At 38.7% G+C, this 23,415-nt stretch overlaps 1 protein-coding gene across 1 annotated transcript; it reads left to right on the forward strand.

Moving 5' to 3' along the window:
- Positions 1-53: 53 nt before the first annotated feature.
- LOC140234963 (UDP-glucuronosyltransferase 1A7-like) lies at positions 54-15,755 on the forward strand. The gene is made up of 4 exons (XM_072315001.1): positions 54-1,121; positions 1,803-2,031; positions 6,814-7,033; positions 15,464-15,755. The coding sequence occupies exons 1-4, from the start codon at positions 105-107 to the stop codon at positions 15,753-15,755; spliced, it is 1,758 nt and encodes a 585-aa protein (XP_072171102.1). The 5' UTR covers positions 54-104.
- Positions 15,756-23,415: the final 7,660 nt, after the last annotated feature.

Below are 23,415 nucleotides of genomic sequence, written 5' to 3' on the forward strand. Positions count from 1 at the left end.
ACTGAATGGAGTCACGGTGAGATTCAGAATGCACCGACCTGCCTGCAGTTCAAACAAGGTCAAACAAGGTTCGATAAAATCCTGCGTTGTGTACTCTGTGTGTTATGATATTGCAGCATGATATCTTCAGTGTAAGCACCCACCTGTTTCGCATCGGCAGAGCTATTCAAATACGAACAATTTATAGCTTCGTTGGTCAGCTTCAGATTTCGTGCACTTGTTGCAATAAGATGGCCCTCATGTGGAGCAAGATATCACAAGTTAGACTTGTTCTTCTTTTCATACATGTATTAATGCTCAACGAGAGCCAAGGAATGGACATCCTACTGTCCTTTGGTTCAGGAAAGGACAGTCACTTACTGGTGGCTTCATACGTTGGTAACAGTCTGGTCAATCGAGGGCATAATGTAACGGCACTAGTGGGTGAACTGGGATACAGATATCGATCGGGTGATCCGCACTTTGCCAACTTGACCTTCCAGGTCTACACGCACTCACTACCACCCGAGGAGGTGAAGGGACTAGAAGACATGGCCGTGGACGCCATGTTGGAACTCTCCGGCCTACGCTTCTTCGAAGTGGTGCACATGTTGAATATGCATGCCTTCAACGAATGCAGGGCCGTCATGACCGACAAGGATTTACTACGTCGACTTGAGAGCGTGGAGGTGATTGTACTAGACCCGGCCTGGCCTTGTGGGCTCCTTATAAAGTCCTACATTGAAAGCAAGATGAAGCAACAGGTACGCCTCGTAGCTCTAATCCCCTATGTCACGTCCGCCTTCATACTTCGCGACGCTGGGTCGCCTTATTACCCGGCATACCGGCCAGATGGTCTCACCGGTCTAGCCTACCCCATGACGTTCTCCCAGAGGCTATTCAATTTCTTCTTCTCAGTCATTATGATTAAACCAATGGAGCTGCTCTTTCTAGCTCCGTACTGCGACCTGGCGAGCCAGCTGGGCCTGGCGCCCATCGTTCGAGATGGATGCCACATGGCTGGTACGTACGATCTGTATCTCTTCAACTCGCATTTCACAACGGAAATCCCCTATCCCACAATGCCCAACGTGATGAATGTTGGCGGACTGACTGTTCATCCCGCACAGAATCTCGACAAGGTATTTTATGACATCAGTTATGCACACTGAGTTGAAACGTTTGAAAAGGTCCAATTTACGCACAGTGTATTCAATACAGACCACTGTCAAACTGTATGTACCCTATGACTTTGAAGCTATTATCAAATATTAGAGCTGTGAAAGTATTATTCAAGACTGCACTTAAAACACTTTGGTTTGAAAGAAACTAGTGTGACAGTATGCGGACGTTTTAGAACAGTGTACTAGTGTAATAGACGGTGTGCTTGTATTTCTAGATTATCATGATGACTATGATTATTAGAACTTTACTTGTTAACACGAGGCTGATTGATCTACCACACTTATTCTCACATTTAGTGAAAATTGTCAATCTAAAATAACAAGTTCAAGTTCAAATTCAAATATGTTTTTCATTTCCATCAAATAAACAGAGAAATTATATAAATGTATAAGAAGAAAATATTAAGCTAGAGCTCTTCGTTGAACTGTTGATAAGCTTAAGAATCGGGAAATTATCTGTAGATGATTGTAATTTACGAATACTTTGCCGGTAAAATGAAACTGCTTTTTTTAGGCCCAACTATACCTTTTAACATTGCGTGACTTTTTACGAAAATGTAACCCATGACAGGAATTAATATCTTTTTTATATTCAGTAACATTTATTCCGTGAAGCACCTTGTTTCATGTCATTCTCAGAATTATACAGATTATCTTGAGCAGTCAGGGGAACACGGTGTGATTGTATTCACTCTGGGTCACGTATTCGCTACCATAACGGCGAAGAAGCCAGAGATAGCCCGGTTCTTCGCCGAGGCGTTCGGCCGATTGCCGCAGCGCGTATTGTGGCAGATGCCCTCTGAGTTGCCTTTTCCGCTACCGCCAAACATCATGACAGGGCGATGGCTACCACAGAATGACTTGTTGGGTGAGTTTGAAGATGATGATTTGATGCCCCTATTATACTCTGTGAGAAAAGAGGATAGAAATACTCGAGAAATACGCCTTCTCTGTGTTAAATGCAGCGAATACTGCATCATTTGGATTGTGTTGAAAGTAAAGATGTTAGCTGTAAAGTATTAACAACAATGATTATAATAATAATAATAATAATAATAATAATAATAATAATAATGATAATGATGATAATAATCATAATAACAATAATAATGATAACATGAAAAGAAGATTGCATGGCGCCCATTGTAAAATGTTTCTAAGCACTTAAAGGTCCAGTTTACCTTTGGGAGCAGTGCTTTCAAAAATGTTCAAGATATCACATTTGATGCATATGTGTAGGTCTGTTGTATCATAAAACATCCTACCATATGAAATATTTGCAATAAAACCTAAAATATAAGGAGATATCAGGGTTTTTCTCAGTAAACCGTAACTGTATACGGTTTAGTCTGGAAACATTTTTTATTATAACTATTGTTCACATTTTGTGTATTTAACAACACTTAACATCGATTATACGGATTCAAATTTTGACAGTGGTTGTTTCTATCCCTAACTCACATTTTAGAACTATTTCAAAGCACTAATATTTTCATCTGCAAATGGTAAATTATGCCTTTAACAGATAACGACAAGGAATCAACACTAACAATTACAAAACAAAACAAAAAAGCAAACGAACATGTCCACAGGATTTGTACGCGATGCCACTTTAAATCACCTACCAGAACAAGTTGTTGGACTTGATATTGAAAATAACTGACACCTCAAAAGAAAAGGAGAGCCAATATAGCGCGTTCAATCACAAATTCAAACTCTGTGAAAACTGAAAAAAAAAGACTGAAATTGTCTTATTTGAATTGTTTGTTGTTGACCACAAATATTGATGAAATACGTGCATTTCTAAAGAACACAGTGTCCAACAGTGTTGTAAAATGTGAAAACGATTATTGTTTAACACTGTGGTATGGTTATTCAAAGGGTATTCCCGTAGCAATGATCTCTTTCATACTGTGAATTGATGATTCGCAAAGTGCTCGAGTTTGACAGTGTGAAGAGATTTCACCTGTGTGCACACTGTGTTTACAGTGTGTTCTTTCCAGTAGGGTTTATGCGACTTTGAAATGATTAAACACTTTTGACTAAAGAAATTAATTAAAGAATTTGGTGCAGTACTTTTTATTCTACGCCATTTTCTGAAAATGCAGTCATTTTCAAATTTCGCCGGATTTTTGCGACATATGAGATAATAATTTGAGTGCGACACGCGATCCATACGGTGAAATTGTGTAAGCTCGGTGATCCATGTCAACAAAAGATACAGCTTTCACATTGGGCACGGGCCAGGAAAAAACAGTGTGTGTGTGTGTGTGTGTGTGTGTGCGCGCGCCCAATATGAAAGCGTTATCAACGAGCTTACACAATTCACTGTATGGAACGCGTGTCGCACCCAAATTGATATCTCATAAGACGCAAAAAATTGAAAATGACTGCATATACAGAAATTGGCGTAGAATAAAAAGTACTGAACCAAATGTAATGATTTTGGTATCATGGTCTTCTGCAGAAGATGCTCTTTCTAATGATGTCAAAAAATATATCACTTTTAGAACGCAAAGTACTGAAAATCCACCGTTCCGCTTTTTTTGGGGACACCCGGTATAACAATATGACCACTTTATATTATGTTCTCTGTTATTTTTTTATCTGGTAAAAAAAAAAGAATAAGAATCAGCCATTTGACTACTACTGCCTTGTTAAAAAGAATAACAAATGGATGTTTTTATAAACTTCATCGGGGTAATCTAGATTAGGTAGTAATATTGGAGGTAAAGAAGCTTTCAACACGGTTAATCACTGAGTACAGCTCAAGTGTCGTCTAAATTGTGAAGACTGGAACTCCGTAGGAATGTCCTGATGCGTAGCGTAAACACCATTTGTGAAATCTTCGGTAAATGGGGCACCATCATCCAAGCGAGTAATAGAGTGTGGCGTTCCTCACGAGCATTTTGGTACGTAACGATTTAGCGGAATGCCTTGATCAACGAAACGTGTCTTCGTATGCAGATGACACATGCATACACTGCACATAAGAATCTTAAATTAATGGTCGAAACACTCAACAAACATTTGGAAGCAGTAAGCCACTAGCACAAACAGAATATCTTTTTTTTTTATAATACTTTAACATGAATTACTAATGTCAGTTTTCATCACTCGGCACAAAAATCAAAACAAAAACACAACTGAAAATGTAAAATACTTTTAGTTAGACCAAGTTGAATCATAAAGAAAAATGGCAAACAAGTACTATATCTTGGAGTCATCATTGATGAATATTCAAATATTGCAATCAGGGCACTCACAAAAAGTAACAAAGGAGGTAATTAGTTTGTTTGTAACCAATACTACCTCGTATAACCATGGTGATAACACAAAAGACAGTCTTTATGAATGTAAGTATTATTAGACAAGAAAATTTCATTACTGTGAGATGTCGTGTGGGAAAAATTGTGGTAGGTAGTTAAAGTGAAATAGCACAAAGATATAGTAACTCATGAAATTTACCCCAACAGTCTCTGTTATAATAATATTTCCATGAAAACATACAACTTCAGATGCACTTTACATATTGAGATTTGAGTCTGTAAGTTAGTAATTGATAGAAAACAGGAATTTTACAAGATACAGGAAGTAAAGAGTGGAATGATATTCCATATGACTTGTATGAGATTAAATCTTTTTTTATTGTTCCACATTAGTAATAATAATTAGTATAAAACATAAACATCACAATACAAAAGCATGGATGAATTGTCAAGTACAGCTTATAAGACAGTAAAACATGTGAAATATGAGGAATCTACATAGAAGCATTGCTTGTAGGGTGTAGATTCCCAGATGCGGATGTGAGAATATTTCTTACTTGGTATATGTAATCAAAGGAATGACAATTTGTGAATTGGAGAAAAATAAACGCCAAAAAGTAAAAAAAAAAACAAAACAAAACAAAACAAAAACAAAAAAACCCCAAAGAAAACAATGTCCGCGGCACAAGACTTCTTGAGAGTTGCGTGATCACCCGAGCGAGGTACAAGTCAGATGCAGTGTACAATAGCAGAGATACCGAATGTGTACAAACTACAAAGGAAGTTCAGGAGATAATACAGAAATCGCGAGCGAGGCACATGTTACATAATCGATAATGTCAGTAATGTGAAGTATGAACAGAGAATGTCGAGGAGGATTGAAAAATAGCTATAGATATGAATTCAGAAAAACTAGTTTAAGTTTATGCTTAAATGAATGAAGAGATTGAGATTGGATTATTTCTCTATCCAACTCATTCCAAAGTTTAGGTCCTGTAGTGGTTATTGTTTTTAAAGCAGATACGGTCCGTACAGGAGAAAGATGAAAAGAATCTTTTTGTCTAGTAATACTAGTATGGTAAGAATGAACTTCAGTATTTTTGACAAACATCGAAGAAAACACATCAGGGAGACCACCTAAGTCTCATTCATAGCGAGAGAAGGTGCTGTTTAACATTTTCATACGACAAACCCCACCTACAATTATAATACTTACCGCTGCAGTTTTGCATCAATGTCTTGTATTTGTTTGTATTCTCTACAGTTCTGAACATGTCCCCCCCCCCCCGTATGAGTTTTGTTTTCTTTCTAGTCTGTACTTTGAATACATTATGCTGTGCTTATACTGATATATTTTACGCACGGAATGGCAAAATAATTTTGCCAGTAGCTGAGAAATGACATGATAGAAAATGAAATATGAAATGATGGTTCAAAAAGAGAGCAATAACTGAAAATGAGTGTCTCATTATGTGCTAGCAAGAACATATTACAACAAACAAAATAGATGAAATACAACGACGTGATGCATATCTTGCATATTTGCTTTGTACAAAAGTGGTCATGAAAGAAGATTTTTCTCATGAGTGATAAAGGAATCATAATTTACTCATTCAGATATCTGTTATCTGATTTCTTTTCTGTTTTCTCCTCATTGCACAGAATGACGTGTTTGATTGGGTCATTTCCTGTGTAATAAAATTTTTATTCGTTTCAAATATTCTATCATAAAATTTGATGAGTGTTAACTGTTGCAGTAACATTAAACAAAGTTCTGTCACCGAGTATACCATTCATTTGAGCTGTTAGGCATCGTAGCATTGATAAAGATTGACAGAAATTGGTCTCTTAACATATTTCAACAGTGAGGACTAGTGGTAATCTGTTTTAAAAAGTAAACAAACAAACAACCAATTTAACAGAATAAGGTCAGCCGAGTAATTTTACTTCATGTCCCTTCCAATGTTATGGTCTGTGAGGCATGTCACTTTCACAGGCAAACTCCCTGTCGTACATCAATGGTGTCGTAGATGGCAGCATTAATGTTTTCAGTTTGATGGTTATAGTTGATATTGCAAAAAGTATGTGCGGATATGTTTAAAGTTGAATATGATGTTGCTGCCAATTTTTTTATTTGAAATTTTCTCGTTTGTAAGAGTTCAAAGTGTCCGTTACTTCTTAATGGGCATAAAATCCTATTATTTTTTACATTGCATAACACATCTACTTCTTCTTCTTCTTCTTCTTCTTCTTCTTGAATGTTGGTTATTTGGTGTATAGGTACGCAATGATGTTTCATGGTGAAAGTAAAATGTCACATAATGGGTATAAAGCATATTGGGCGAAAAGAAAGTATCACACTCCCGCTCATGTGTTTTCAGGTGCTTCACAGACTCGTGTGTTTGTGTACCACGGGGGCAACAATGGCTACCATGAAGCCGTGTACCATGGCGTTCCGATTGTCGTTTTCCCGATCAATGCCGACCAGTGGGACATCGCCGCTAGGGTCGAAGCCAAGGGAATTGGAAAAATGATCAGCAAGTACAACGTCAACGCCGATATCATTTACGACACCTTGACCGAAGTTTTAAATAATGATACGTAAGTATGGCGACAATGACCCTTCTCTGCCGCAGGGTAGTCCTCTCCGTGATTTACTTTGGGAAAAAAAAAAAAAAAAAACCCGAAGCTAGTTTAACTTTTGAAACACAGAAATTGTCCTTCTTTCAACAAAATGTTTCTGTCATTTACCCTACTTGATCATGCAATGGCATTACTCTTTCTTGAAATGAGGAAACTCAATTTTGATTGCAAAGACAAACAGCCTCTATTGGCACGATACGTCACATGTTTCCTTTTGACATAGCTTGGTAGACAAAGAGAATCTTGGGAACTTTTGGCCGTTTATAATCTTTGAACAAGTCAACACTTAACTAAAGAGGTCGAATGCATTCACGTTACATGCAATTCTCTTTCATAGGGTCCTTTAAGATTTTTTTAAAGTATTGTGAACAAGAAAAAAATGTCGGTATTCATAAACAAAGTGATTTATATATTTCTGCAAAGCTTAAGTCTCTAGGAATATGAATAGTTAACTTTCAGAAGGTGAAAATGTCTTTAGAACGATTGAGAGATGGTGTTTTGAGGCCCTTTTTAGACCACCTGAACCCGATCTGATGGCGAAATTTTGGTGACCAAAATTATGACGTCATGACATGGACGAATCAGCCCTGCGCTCGTTACGCTACCGCTACCTAACTTTGCACCTAAGCTACGCTCCAGGTATCACGCCGCCGCGGGCGATGGCCTGAGTGCACCGAGGTATCTGTACGTGTCTTGTTTACTCTATCAAGCAAAAGTGAGTTATAATTTCACTTATTGAATCCATCTTCCTTCGAATTACCATGAAGTATACCTTTTTAAATTTCTACTTGCGCTTTCGCGCCTCAGTCTCTACTCTTAAACGGCTTATAGTAACCGTTTAATAGGCCTAGTTAGTACAGTAGTAGAGCCTAACGTTACGGTAGAACAAGAACTCTGACCTAGCTAACGTAAGGATCTACGTTGTGGAGTAGCCTATGTAGGGTTGGACCTACTACTCATCGACCGCCTAATGTTTATTTGCTTGATAAGAGTATCTAACACTGAAATTCACGTAAAAAACTCCAACTTGACCTACGTGATTGAGAAAATCCAGCTCTATCAAATGCTGTTGTTCCCTTTTCGATTCGAAGTTTCAGTGCAAATATGTCGCCGACGAACTAGCGTGGCCTCGTTTCAGCTCCCCGCGGTAAATCGCATTATCAGGATCGACCGCTGTTTTTTGCATTGACAATGCACGCAAACCGAGTTGTATTGAACACCGTGTTGTAGAAAACGTCAACGAAGCTTTTTAGGAACTTCCATAGACATTACATTGTGCTGTCATTACGATTCGGTGAAAGTATTTATTCGAAATTTTGTCCTTGATTAAAACCATCAATGAACAGTGAATTATCGCGTTTTCCCACACCATCCTCATCTACATTCAAAGCCAATCCATTTTTATGTGCTTTGCGCACAGACGAAGACAAGTGCGTACTAAGTGTTTAGTGCGCGAATTATACGCGGTCGGATATGTAGTGGGGCTACCATACACACCAAACTAGCTCTCCGGCGGGGACTCGGCGGTTCGCTACTGACGTTGCTTCAGACTATATTATTAGTATTATTATGGCTATTATTTATTTCTTTATTTATTTAGTTATTTATTTATTTATTCATTCATCTCTTCTTCTTTTTTTAAATAATGGTACATTTTACCCTGCTGTTTCTGCCGATAAAGCAGATGCGACTAAAGACAGGCAAGGTACAGTATTGTATTGCATCCGCTCACAAAGAACTACGTGCTTTATGAATGGCGGACTCGATGTAGAGCTAGCTAGCGCTGCACACTCGATCGTAAAGGGTACGTTCGTCCATGTCATGACGTCATATTTTAGGGCCCCGAAAAGACGGCCGTTCTGGAGCGAAAATCGGTGAAGTAAATCAGTCAGTTTTAACTCGCGATTTTTCAGTGGTACGAATATATTTTAAAAAGTCACATAAAAAATCTGTTTTAACAGACATTTCCCTCTGCTTTGACACCTTCTTTTGTATGATTTTCTTGATTTTAATGTCTCGTTCACCATCCTTTAAGCGTTTTGCAAGAAATCCATTATTGCCTTGGTTAAAGTTCGTTATTCCGAAGGTTCGTAAAGGCCGTGTCACACCATTCCGGGCAAGCTACGCGGGCTTGTGGCGAGGAGGTAGTTTCCAGCACGTAGAAGATTTTCAGCGGGCGAACAAGAATGTTTGCAATTTTCATTCATGCTTTGTCATACCGTACGGGGGAACTTCTACGGCTTGACTTGCGGGGAAACACATTTACTCCCCGGAGCTCTCCGCAGTTGGTCCGCACCTGACAGTATCTAGCGCGTAGTTGCCCGGAGGTGCTCACGCAAGTCCGATTTAACCGCAGCCAAGTTTTGAGCATGACCAAAACTTTTTCCGGGTGAGTCGCGGGAATGCCCGTAGAGGTCCCCGCAAAACGCCAGTAGGAGACCCTAAGCGTCAGTACTTCCCAGGCAATTCCCACGCAGGTACTTCGCAGCCGCGTATGCAGCCAAGATAATGAAATTCTGTGAGATTTCAGCCATTCCATTAGAGGAATTCCTTCACTGAGTTGTCAGCCCCCATGCAACAGGTACAAAGGTCACACAGTATACTCTCAAGTATAACGCGTCCAGCAAGTAAATCACATGCGCTGACTCGCACAAATCCTTTTCCGCCCTCAGGAATGTCCGGTATGCTCGAAAATCCCTACACGTAACAAGCCCGAGTAGCTTGCCCGGAAAGGTGTGACAGGGCCTACACACGGTTGCGGGTAAAAAAAATATGCGTGCGCACCTCCGGGCGACTACTTTTGAGATACATGCTAGGTACTGTCATGTGCGGATCATCTACGGGGACCTCCGGGTAGTCAAAATTGTTCTTTGCAAGTCGCACGCAAGGCTGGTATGACACGGCCTTAAATCCGAAAATAAAATGAGGTTCGTAATTCCGAAAATGAAATAAACTGCATTTAGTGACAACATACGGTGTTGGATATGGATATTACGCAATGAAAATTGAATGAAAACATAACTTTACACACCCACCTATACACATGCATGCACACACATGCATGTACACACACACACACACACACACACACACTATACACGAACTGCAATATAATCCTAATCTGTAATTGTGTTATAAATAAAAAAGAAGTATTTTCTCCTCTCCTGCTTCTCCTCCTCCTTCTCTATAGAGTATGTCCCTACCCCCCCCCCCCCCCCAAAAAAAAAAAAAATCCACTTTTTGCACTGATAATACCCAACATGATTAAACTGTCTAAATGCGACTTCAGGTTCTTAAAATATAACATCTTAGCTCTATTTTGCAGAAAATCCCATTCAATTTGGTTAAGCGGTCACAGAGAAATGTGGATTATTGTAAAGCATGTGATGAGTCTGATTCTTCCAAGTTTAGCACCTGGATGCTCTTGGAAATGGAAATTAATGTGTGCACACAATAGACAGAACTTGGAGGGAAGAGATTTCTGACATGCTCTACAAAATTCCTCATTTCTCTTTGACCCCTGAAGCAAATTGAATGGGGGTTGTCTGTAAGATGTGGGCAATGAATTATTTTTTCATACCATGAAAATGCATTTGGATTGATTCACTATTTTTAAATTATCATTGCAGAAGGTACCGGTGTATTTTTTTTTTCTGGGGGGGGGGGGGGGAGAGACATAAGGTATGTCATCCTCTCTCGTCTTCTACTTCAGTATCGGGATGACCATGGATGACGTAAACAGTTATTATAGGTGGTCATCCAAAGGCAAACAAAACAAATTATATATATGACTATATTTATATTCATTTTGTGTTGCATATAATGTGAATAGTATTGGAAAATTGTTATGTTGTATATACTTTGTGAAAAATGCAGAAATAGAACAAATCAATCAATCAAAAAAGAAGTAAGAGAGAAAAAAAAAAAACGCAACTGCATGTACTGAACACCCCCTCCGAAAGGTATCCTGCGTACGTGCTCCCCTGGTCAGCCCCTTCTCACCCTCATAACTTCTCAATAGAAAAGATGACCCCCCCCCCCCCTTGGCCACAGATTGTTACAATTTGGCGAATAACAAACCTTAAATCATTTTCGGATTAAAATGAACCTTATTTTCCTTGTCGAATTAACCCTATGAAGCCCAAGGGGGGGGGGGAGGCACATTGTGCCCTCCTACCAAATTTTCGATTGCCACTCCTATACCCTTTACCCGATTTCAACCAAATTTGGTGACTTTTCCTAAAATCTTATTGCAAACATTGTGATGTATAATTTAGCTATGTCTGATATTGCTGGTTGCCATGGCAACCATAAACTGACAACCATGTTCATCAGAATTTGCACGTTTTTCTATTCAAATTTCAATCAACAATATATTAATGGATGAAATTAGGTTTTTCTTTGCTGTAATTTGCTGAAGGACCAAAATGTGAAGTAATTATGGGCCTGAATTACCCTGAAATAGTTTTCTTATTATTTCCTTTATTTTTATATGACGTAGGCATCAAACAATAGATATAATAGAAAAGTCGAAAATACAGCATTTTCCGAAGACTACCCTTTTATTTTATGACATTATCACACAAGCTTTGCCTGTAATATCATTTGTTGATCATATTATCAATCTGCAAACTCAAAATTCCAATATTATGGAAATATTACATGTGATACCAATATTTGTGCCTATCCCAAGAAATATATCATAGGTTGCATATATTTCTTTATATTGTAATGAATAGCGCCCCCACATGTTGACCTTGCGATATTTCAACCATAACTAATAATGAAGGTTGACTTGCTTTTCCTTTGTGGCAAATATGAAAATGATTGATATGAAATAAAAATATATAGTTACTGGGGATAAAGAAATATAAAGAAAAAATATGATTTTAGCCTATTTCCTATGTATTTCTTTATATTTTGGTAAATACCGCCCTCAATAGGTGCCTTTGAGAAATTTCAAATGTTGGGTCATGTAGAGTAGGAGTTGCTCTACCCATGTGCCAAATATGACGGTGATACATCATATAATAAAGAAGTTATATAGGGGCCCCCCTTATGGAACAAACACAGTGTTACCACAGTGTGTTCACATAGTTGACTATGTGTAAACAATGTGTAGTCACAGTGTTGTCACAGTGTGGTATTTGAGATCACATAGTGTACCACATAATTGGCATACCGCACACTTTGTGGCACACATATACCACAGTGTGGTATAGTGTTACGACAGTGTGTTCACATAGTTGACTATGTGTAAACAATGTGCTAACCATGTGGTCACAGCGTTGTCACGGTGTGAGATTTGAGATCACATAGTATACCACATTATTGGCATCCTGAACACAGAGTGACACACAAATACCACAGTGTGGTATATATCGAACTATGTGTAAACCCTGTGTTCATAATGCTACCACAGTCTGGTATTTCAGTTTAAGTGTTTTACCACATAATCCCCACATAGATAATATACTGAACACACTGTGATTCCTGTTTGACACAGTGTGGCATATTTTTAACTATGTGTAAACCCTGTGTTGATAGTGTTGTCACACTGTGGAATTTCAGATCATTCATTTACCACATAATCCACACAGACATACCACAGTGTGGTATATATTGAACTATATGGAAACCCTGTGCTCGGTGTTGTCACTTTGTGGGTTTCAGATCATTCACCTGCATCATCTCCACATACTTGGCATACTAAACACACAGTGTGGTATATATTGAAATATGTGTACTCCTGTGTCCATAATGTTGTTACACTCAAGTGGGAGTGCTGAGGTACAGAATGTGATACTTCATGCGGTATTCCTGTGGTATTCCTGTGGTATTCCTGTGGTGACACTGTGGTATTCCTGTGGTGACACTGTGGTATTCCTGTGGTAACACTGTGGTGTTCCTGTGGTATTCCTGTGGTACAGACTTTGCATAGCTCATGAATATTTATAAAAAGCAACCTAAATGTGAGAAAAGTCATAAAATACTTCGAAGTAAAAAAAATTCGAAGTATTTGTGATGGGATTTCCTGTGAACTATTGTCTAATAATGTTATGTTATACCAATGTCATAAATTTTGTTATGAAAAGGTAATTTCATATTCAATAACAGTGTTATCTAGTCAGTAACCGTGCCTTCATGCATTACAAATATTGATACATCTGATGACTATGTGGTATTAGATACATTTGATGACTATGTGGTGACTACCACATTGTACTGTGGTAGACTATGTGGTGAATACCATAGTGTGGTGGATTATGTGGTGACTACCACAGTGTAATGGACTATGTGGTTATAACCCTATGGTCATAGTGTGTGAGATTGTGGTTTGATTCACAGTGTTTTTAATATGTGTTTTGGACCATGTGTTGCACAGTGTGCTGACGCTGTGTTTCACACTGTGGTAAATACACAGTGTTACTACACGTCCCAAAATCACATATTAAACACATATTAAACACATGTGTTCGACACTGTGTTACACATTGTGTTCCACACTGTGTTCGACACTGTGTGCCACACTGTGTTACATGGTGTGGTAAAACTGTGTTCTTTCCATAAGGGGGGGGGGGGCACAATGTGCCCCCCCCCCCCCCTTGGGCCTGGAAGGGGTCAAAATAGCTTGGGCTTTATATAGGGTTAATGAACCTTATTTGATATTCAAATTAAAGCACCTTCGGAATAACGAACCTTATTTCATGTTGAAATTAACGGACATTCGGAATAACAAACTTTCTTTCATTTTCAGATTACCAAACCCTTAGGAGTATAAACGCCAGAAATTGTCGTATGAGCACAATCTTTTTCATTTCCGGATAATCGAGCCTTCGAACTAACGAATCTATTCATTTTTTTTTTCTCGATTTAATGAATATTCGGAATACCGAGTATCACCCAATTGCCTTGATGTCTTGAATTAGAGGAACTATGCAATGCAAATGCATGTTGACTTGCCCTGATTCATGATTCCCTCAACATCACTAATGTGGTCGTGAATGCCTGAATGGGTGTCATATTTTCCTTAATGTTCCCCTCTATCTTTATTTACATGTAGATTCCTGTGATACGCCCGAAAGCACCTTTAAAACCAAGATTTGGACAGTGACATCATCTGTCAATCATTGCTAAAATACTACTATGATTAACAAACGACAATGGAATGCACCTTTCTCTAGGTTGATCAAAACTTGCATGTTTCTATGTTACTAATATGATTTACAAAAGGCATTGCGGCCAAACATTCATGTTATGTACGGTGTAAGGTAAGTGCATTCAGATGTCTTGTTGATCATATTATTCATATAAATATGGTTGGTATCACTGCAAATCTTGGTTTAGAGTAGTTTTTTTTTTTTGGGGGGGGGGGCGCAACCAAGTAATCTGAACAAAAATTGAATAAAATCTATTAATATAAATATGGCACATGTTTATTTTTTTTTTTCACCACATAAGTGATGATAAAGGTACTCTGAATCAATACAAGTCAACCTGCATTTGCATTGCATAGTGCCTTTAATCTCAAAACATTCGATGAAAATTATTATATCAAAATTGGATGTCTAACTCCCCCGCATCTCACGACCTCCAAACGTTCGTTAAATTGAAACAGTGGCAGAGCGCTTCAAACATTTGTGACATTTATTGTCGGAATGCGTTGACTTCTCCATGACATGCATGAAAACATCCATACACATGCTCGATTTATAGAGCAAATATTCAATAATACTTCGGTAATAATGGTTATGATAATATAACAATGGACACGTCTCCAGTATGTACACTGCTCTTTAAAAGGGACCTATCATTGTCATTGCCCACTGTTAACTTTGCTGATACATGTTACGTTTTTTTTTTTTTTTTTTTTTCATGTGTATTCACTCGTCAATTAAAGCATTCAGGCACTCAGCGATTATGGTGTATGCCTGTTTTTATCACCTCATAATACTATTGATGATGATTTGCTCTCACGTAGCCAAGACACCCTAATTAGTATATACGGTGCTCTACAAGAGGGCCCTGCCATTATAGTTAGCCCAGGATTGACGGGTAGGCCTGCCAACTTGTATGGGCTACATACACCATGGTCAACAATGGTCAAACTGACGGACATTGTGCAAGGCATCATCACGTTAGCGGACGTTGGGCGAGATTCGAACTCACACTACAGAACTCTCAGAGTGAGAAGATATCAATATCTCGCCTTCTCCTCATAAATAGATTCACTAGAGACAAGTTATTCATATCCATAGCTTTCCGAATAAAAATATCTGCTAGAGGCGGGAGATTTAACGGAAACACTTTCACCAAATGTTATGAAATTGTGATTGAAGTGATTATTAACGCGTGATCTAAATTCATGTTGGGTGTTTCATGTTTCAGCTATGCAAACAACGTGAAGCAACTCTCCCGCGTGTTTCGAGACCGCCCAATGACACCAGCCGAAACTGCGGCCTTCTGGATCGAACACATCGGGAGACACGGCGGCGAGTATCTGCGATCGCCCATCCACTCCCTCAACACCATCCAGTATTTAATGTTGGACGTTATAGCGTTCCTCACTGTCATAGCTGTCATATGCATCATTTTGATATCTAGATTAATCAAATGCTGCTGTCGATGTTTCTGTAAAAGGTCGAAAAGTGGAGTGAAGCAAAGTAAAAAAGACGACTAGAGTGACTCCTCAATTACAATAATGGGATGAAGGAATTTAATTTCTTACTGTGATTTATTTTATTTTGAAAACATACTTATTCCTCATCACTATCAAGTCTGAAACGCTGTACCCAGTAAAAAGAATTTACAGTTGTTCAAATGTAAGAGTCTGAAAATTATCCGAAGGTTTCCGTCAATCACGGTGTTGTTGAAAAGTCGTGTATACCGGATGTCCCTTCTTGTGAATGCATTGAGTTCACGTGTGTTTGTGCATGACGTGTGTGCGTGGGCACATATGTGATTTTTGTGTTTTTTTCAGTTTTCTATCTATCTCTTACATAATGAATGCCGGCTCTGCATGAGGTTCCTCCCACACAAATGATGATTAGATTTCACCAAAAGCCGTAGACACTATAACACCATTAACATGATTATTTTAGCCCCGCCTATTATGTTCCTCCAATCTGTTTTCACTGCATCATATGGATGCCTATTGTACGGCAGGTGCTCTCTACTTCGGAATTGGCCCCTTTGTAATTTTTGTTACCTGCGAAGTTCCAAATTTGTCGACGCTGGATTTTAGACGTTCGGATAATTTTCAGAATTTTCAATGTGATCATCTGCATCATGCAAAACAAGAGAAGAAAGCATGCATAAATTCTACACTGGTGAAGTTGCTCAGGAAGTGATATTGCAATGAAATCACACTGCTATATCACTGGAATATGTGTATAGTTATCGATTTCTTCAAGATCCTGCTCTATACCGATAAAAAAAAAATGCGTTTCAGGCTTCTTCTCTGAATACATGTCATCATCAAATTCCTATGATGATAGTGAAAGGCATAAACTACTACGACATAAACGTTACTGCTTTTCATAGAAGACGATGGTGAATTCCAGGATTATGAAAGTTAACATTAGATGAGAGCAACACAAAAGAGTAGTATGAGGAATTTCAGTGCTCGTTTACTCTAACTTTGTTTTCTGAACTTTGTTGCATTTATTCCGCTGCCACGTGTCAAATGGATTCCATGAAATATCCAAAGAGATTATTCTAAATAAATGTTTCATCTTAATTAATCGTTCTGCCATGTTATTGAGTGTCGCGTTTCTCTGGGAGGAGAGTGTTCCACTGCATAAATGTCGCATGGAGACAGTCAAGGATCAAAGATTCTGGAATTCTTTAATTCTCTTGATAATAGTATAAAAGAAGCCTAATGTTCTAATATTTTTCCTTAAAGTTATATAATATTGTAAAAAAAACTTCTCATGCAACACAGTAAGTTACTCTTTCTTTTTTCTTTTTTATTTTCATAACTGTTGTTGCTCCGGTTTAATTTTACTTATCTTTGTACCTCAGCGAGTCCAAGCTTCTGTGCCTCTAGTGACTTGGTCATTATGACCCACCATTTCCTTCTCCACTCCCTTTCTTGTCCACCTTGGACTCACTATACCTTCCTCACTAATCTTTCTATCTACTTATCTTTTCTTCCCTTACAAGATAGCTGCATCGTGATTGTTAATGTGCGTCCTTGTGTGTGCATGTATGTGTTTACTGTCTGTCTTTTTTCTCTGTCTCTTAGGCTAATTGTCCTTTTTTTCAGTTTGATTTCCCCCCTTTTTTATGAGGGGACTGCATACTACAAGCTCTGCTTTTTAGCGGTCCCCTCCATTTCCATTAATGTGCGTCCTTGTGTGTGCATCCATGTGTTTATTGTCTGTCTTTTTTTCTATGATTTTTGCAATTGCCTTTTTTTTTGCAATTTGATTTTCTTTTTTTTTATGAGGGGACTGCATACTACAGGCTCTCCTTTTTAGCAGTCCCCCCCCCCCCGTTCCATTTATTTCTGACTTTACCCTACTGATATAACATTTATTTGTATCTCTGTTAATAATTTACCTGTGTCTTCATTACATGTTATTACGTTCATCACATTGTTGTACCGATTTCGTGACATAATCTGTACATGTGAATATCTAATTGTATTCCTGATTATTTTGTTGGAAATTAAATAAATCAACTTGAATCATCTTGAACTTGAAGGGAATGTGTGTGTGTGTTTGGGGGGGGGGGGGGATGGGCGCCTATTGTGGTCTAGTGGAAATTTCACAATTTCCAGCAAGATGACATTTGACATTCAAGAACGGAACATGATGACATTTCTTTGAATTTTTTAATTGAATCAATTGTAAGCTAGTGAAATCGTCACAATTTCCAATAAGATGGTCTCTGGGACTTAATGAACCCACATGATGACATTTTTTTTTTAATGAATTGAATCAATATTTGCTTCTTCATTTGGAAAATTACTGACTGTAAGTGCCCTCGGCTCTCTTCAGAATGACCTGAATACCACACCACATTGGCCCGCATTCACGAGGGTGGTACAATTGAAACCATGGTTTAAACCATGCACAAAGACCGTAGTTTTTAAGGGGCGCGGCCGGGTGTCGCATGGCCTATTTCGTTACGAAATCAGTCATTTTGTCTACGAAATGACCATTTTTATAACGAAAGTATCATTTCGTCGACGAAATCTTTTTGCATGATACATAGGAATACATAGGGTTTAAACCACTTGGAGTCCCCCCCCCCCCCCCCCGCCCACACACACTTATTTTTTTTTTTTCACCCCTGAAGTGCATGGCTGCAGTTTTTGCTTCAAAGCCGATTAACCCCTGAAGTTGTATCAGAACACTGCTGCTAAAGGGATGGTGTTTTTTTTTTCCTTTGCCAAGCCCCCCCCCCCTTTTTTTTTGGCGCTGTTGCGGATTGTCCCACTCACACAGGTGCAATGTTTATCAAAAGTTATCGCGTCATTATCATCGTTGTAAACCATGTTTCTTTTATTCTTACAATGTGGTTGTGAAGTGACCGAATAAGATGGCAATACATCCGATGACGTGGTTTTCCCGCACTTTTTTATTTTGCCAATTACATTCTCGACCTTAGTCAGTTTTAATTGCGGCGTATGATACAATAAACAAGGTCATGACAAATTACACACACACACACACACACACACACACACACATATGTATATATATATATATATATATGCGTGCCTGTGTTGGTATGATATTATGTATGTGTGCATGCACCAAGCATTTACGTTTATAACTAATTTCATCTGCCATTAGGGATAAAGGGTGTACCTGCATGAAGGCTTCAGCCTTCATGCCATGTATAATGCTAATTAAGTGACCATGAAAACAAATTTTGGTCTACCACTGGACTGTATGCCTTATTTAACATTTGTTTCTTGTTTTATTCGCGTGTGCAGCTCGAATCAATCGCAATTTATGAATACATATTACAGTATATTAAAGGGATGGTACAGTATTGGTGGAGATGAGAATTGGGCTTTTAACTTTTTGCAAGATACCAAGAAACCACTTATGATATAGTACAGAGCATACCATTTTAAGAGGAATTCAAAGTTTATTTGATGAAAATCGGGTTTGGAATGAAACATCCAAAAACAAAGTAAAACAAAGCGATAGTAATAAAGTGTGGGTCCAACACTTTATCAGAATCGCTCTTTTTTTTTTTTTTTTTTGGATATCTCAGCCATTTCAAAACCAATTTTCATCAAATAAACGTTGGATTCCTCATAGAATTACATGCTCTTTCATATTTCATAGGAGGTTTCTCATTATCTCATCAAAAAAAAAATGTTAGAAGCCTGAAATTATGTATCAACCAAAACTATTTAATTTAGGTTAATTGTTGTTGCCTCGGACAGACTGATTTTCATCTGCCATGTGCAATGTCATTTTTTGTTTCCAACGTATCGTTTTACAGGCAGTTAATGACAGGCTGATATTACCTTTTGAATGGAATCAACATCAAGTATCGATCACTGACTTATAATTTCACACCACTTCTAATTAAAAATTAGCCTGTATATACGTATCATATATATAAGCAATGACCCCCAAACACACTGTACATATATTATAACCTTTCTGCCCTACATGGCCTTATATTCTCAAGGAAATATCAACTTAACATATTCATACCAAAATCAAGAGAACTGTAAAGTGGTAAAGGAATTCAATTGTCGACACAAATTGTCAACACAAATATTGTCAAATCAATAAACAATGATAATGATAATGATGATGATAATAATAACAACAATAATAATAATTATTATTATTATTATGATAATAACAATACTGGGTACTTATAAACAAGCGCGATTGCAAAAAATTTTGACAACATTGTTACATTCATTTTTTTTTGGTCTGTGATTTAATTGGAATGATATCCATTGTAAAATAATTACATTAGTCATGAATACATTGTATGAACATTTATGAAAACACTTTCCCGTTTAGTCAGCATTTTGTCATGCAAACAATGAAAGACACAACTTATCACATGACGACTTTATAAACTTTGAAATACTATAAAATCCTATAATAGGTACATTTAAATCCTATTGAACATGTTCATGAATTTGATACGCCATGCTGAAATTCTCATCAACCTTGTGCTGTAATTCTAAGATCTAAGTCATATCATCAACTTTGTGCTTTAATTCTATGATCTAAGACATAAAACGCCGAACAGCGTTTCTGCAAGTGCGCTTGGCCTCACTGTTGGTCAACACGTACACCAAGGGTTGCATCCACGTCCCTGCTACACCCACGGCATCGAGGATGTTGAAGCCTATAAGGCCGGGTTGCCAGGTCGTCACCAGGATGGGTATCCAGCACGCACATGATGTCATCGTCATGAGAAATATGGTAAGGAGTCCTTTCACTCGCGCCCCATTTTTAGGCCAATTGTTGGAATGCACCCCACCATGGCGCCGCCGTCGCTCTGAGGATCCCGGGGAATTCACTGCAGAAGTGTCCATAGTGCGGAGGTTATAAATTGTGGATTCTTGGCGCACCTTCGCAGAGTGCTTCCTTCTAGCAATCCGCAGCAGCACAAGGTAGACCGTCGTGGACAGAACGAGAATGATAGCTACAGGACACGACAGGGTAATTTTCCGGATCAACTTTATGTATTCCGGCACGACGCACGTGTTGTCGAGAACGCAGAGACACACAATGCTTTGAATGAAGGGAGAAACTGGAATAGGCACAAACAAGCAATAGATTATCGTTGTGACGAGAAAAATCACCAATCCCACCTTTGCCACATTTGTCTTTGTGACTATCGCGTGATAACGCAGTGGCCTGCTAACCATGATGAACATATTGACGTTAATCCCACACAAACATGCCAGGTCGCAGCAAAACAGCAAGCGGTGGATAAAAGGGAAAGCCGTCCCAACTATCCGGCAGAGATTGGCGTCGGTGTGAGCAGCTACCCAGAGTATCGAGTAGAGACCCCACCATATCCCAAGTATGAGGTTAAGACTCCCGTAGACTTGGTAAAGCAGTCTTGTAATATCCCATAAATCCACCTGTCGGCTAACTATGACCAAATAGAACAAGTTCGAAATGAATGAAAACATCATGTTAACCGTTTGACAAGTGCAGTAAGGCGTCCAGGCAAATCCTGTGTCGTTATTCATGTTGCCGCAAAGATCACAAAAATCTGCTGGAGCAGTATACAATGAATGTGGCGCAAACAAGTTGAATTACCCCCTCGAGTGCTAGTAGGTACTGACATAAGCGTCGGCTCCACAACAAGCGCCATCAATGCCAGAGCTGCAAAAGCTGCACGTTCGGCTCTCGAGCATTCCATTAACGTGTCTGACCAAATTGTGTAGACTCAACAATCACAGCCAAACTAAAGGTTGGCGGCGTGATATTGCAGCTATTAGTTAAATGAATCAGTCGCTCATTAGTAGCTGATGAGTGGAAACTGGTGGAGATGGTGATTAATTCATCAAGCCCACCACCCCCTCCCCCCCCCCAAAAAAAAAAATGGAACACATAAAGATTCAGTCTAGTCATTCACTTATCCACCATTCCGAAATATTATTTGAGGGATATATCTCGTTAGGAAAATCTAGTACACATACAAATATTCTTGTAATTTTCCTGACGTCAGTGGAAAAATTTCAAACAATAACTGTCACGACGGGTGCATTTCATTTCTAGTGTATGATTTTCTTCCTTGTGGATCTGCATGCAATTACATAGGGGTTTCTACAGCTTTCTTTTTTTGAGAATGTCGAAATGTACCATCGTTGATTTATCGGGGGGGGGGGGGTCCTTGTCAAAATGTTATAATCGTGCTTTATACAACTTGAAAATAATCACAGATAATGGAGCCGACATATTTTTCTATCTTTATCTAATGTAGCCAAAAGTTCAACCACCAGACTACATTAGACAGTAAACCTTGAACATTATTTTATATACATTCATAAATTATACATAAGATATATACATATAAATAATATATATAAACTTTAAACTCTTTAAACAAACAAAATGATCATTGACAAGGCGGACATAATTTTTTGATGAATACAATTAAAGTCTGAAAGTGGGCCATATTATAGTACTTTGCGAGTAACTAGTTCTTTGAAGGCTATTTTTACACTGGATTTTAACAGGAAAAAAAGCGTCTGTTGTGACACAAATTATCGCCTCGTCACAAATTGTCGCCTCCGGCTCGGGGCGACAATTTGTGACGGAGTTGGCGGCACAAGTTGACGCCCCGTCACAAATTGTCGTCTGGCGACAATTTGTGATGAGGGCTGACTGCACAAATTGTCGCCCGCCCTCGAAGCACATAGTCATTGAAATACCAACACATAACTTACATGGCTACATCCATGCAAACAAGCATGTAAAAAGTCACGGTGAGGTTTCAAGGAAGTGTGTATGTGCGCGCGCACATGATTATTGAGTGTCTGTTCGTGCGTGTGTGTGTGTGTGTGTGCGTGGGTGTGTGTATTATTGTATTTCAATACGTATTATGGAAGAATGTGTGTTGAGGTGGTTTACATGCATTATGAGGATTTGTTTGAGAGTTTGTAGGTGTTTGTTTATAAACACGTATGTATTTGCGGTGTGTATATAGCAGTTCGTTTGTGCTAAAATCAACTAACTATTGGGAAATTATTTACGGCGTGTCGAAATTATTCGCCCATGCGTAAAGCATGCCAAACTTATTCTGGGACAAAGAATAGTGATATGGAAGTTGAAGTTAAGACTGATGGAAGAATATGACTGCAGTGAAAAAAAAAAAATAAACAAAGACAGATAACATTTAGGGAGGGTGTCTCCCTCGTTTGCCTTCTCTCGGTCTCTCTCTCCTAGCCCGCCTCACCGCTGAAATTGACACACCCATACTATTTTGAAATCAACGCCGCTGTGAACTCTATAAACACGTTATCATACACGTTGAAGGCATTTTCATTGCCACAGTAGTGCCTGCTGCTGCCCAAAAAGTTCGTTCGCACAAACATCAAAACACAAACACAGACACACGTACCTACAAATGTATACAGGCAGACGTATACACACAGACAAACAAACCACTACCACTATACAACCACCACACATGCACAGTTTCCACATATTGTATTATTGTACTCCAAACACAAACACACACACACACACACACACAGCTATGCGCAAAAGCATACACAAGTCACATAATACGCACCTACAAATCATACACAGCACATACCTTGCAGCCCCCCCCCCCCCCCCGGGCCCACACACACACTCATACGCATAACTTACTAGTCATACCCA

The sequence above is a fragment of the Diadema setosum genome, chromosome 11 (assembly GCF_964275005.1).
Source record: "Diadema setosum chromosome 11, eeDiaSeto1, whole genome shotgun sequence".
Lineage (NCBI taxonomy): Eukaryota > Metazoa > Echinodermata > Echinoidea > Diadematoida > Diadematidae > Diadema > Diadema setosum.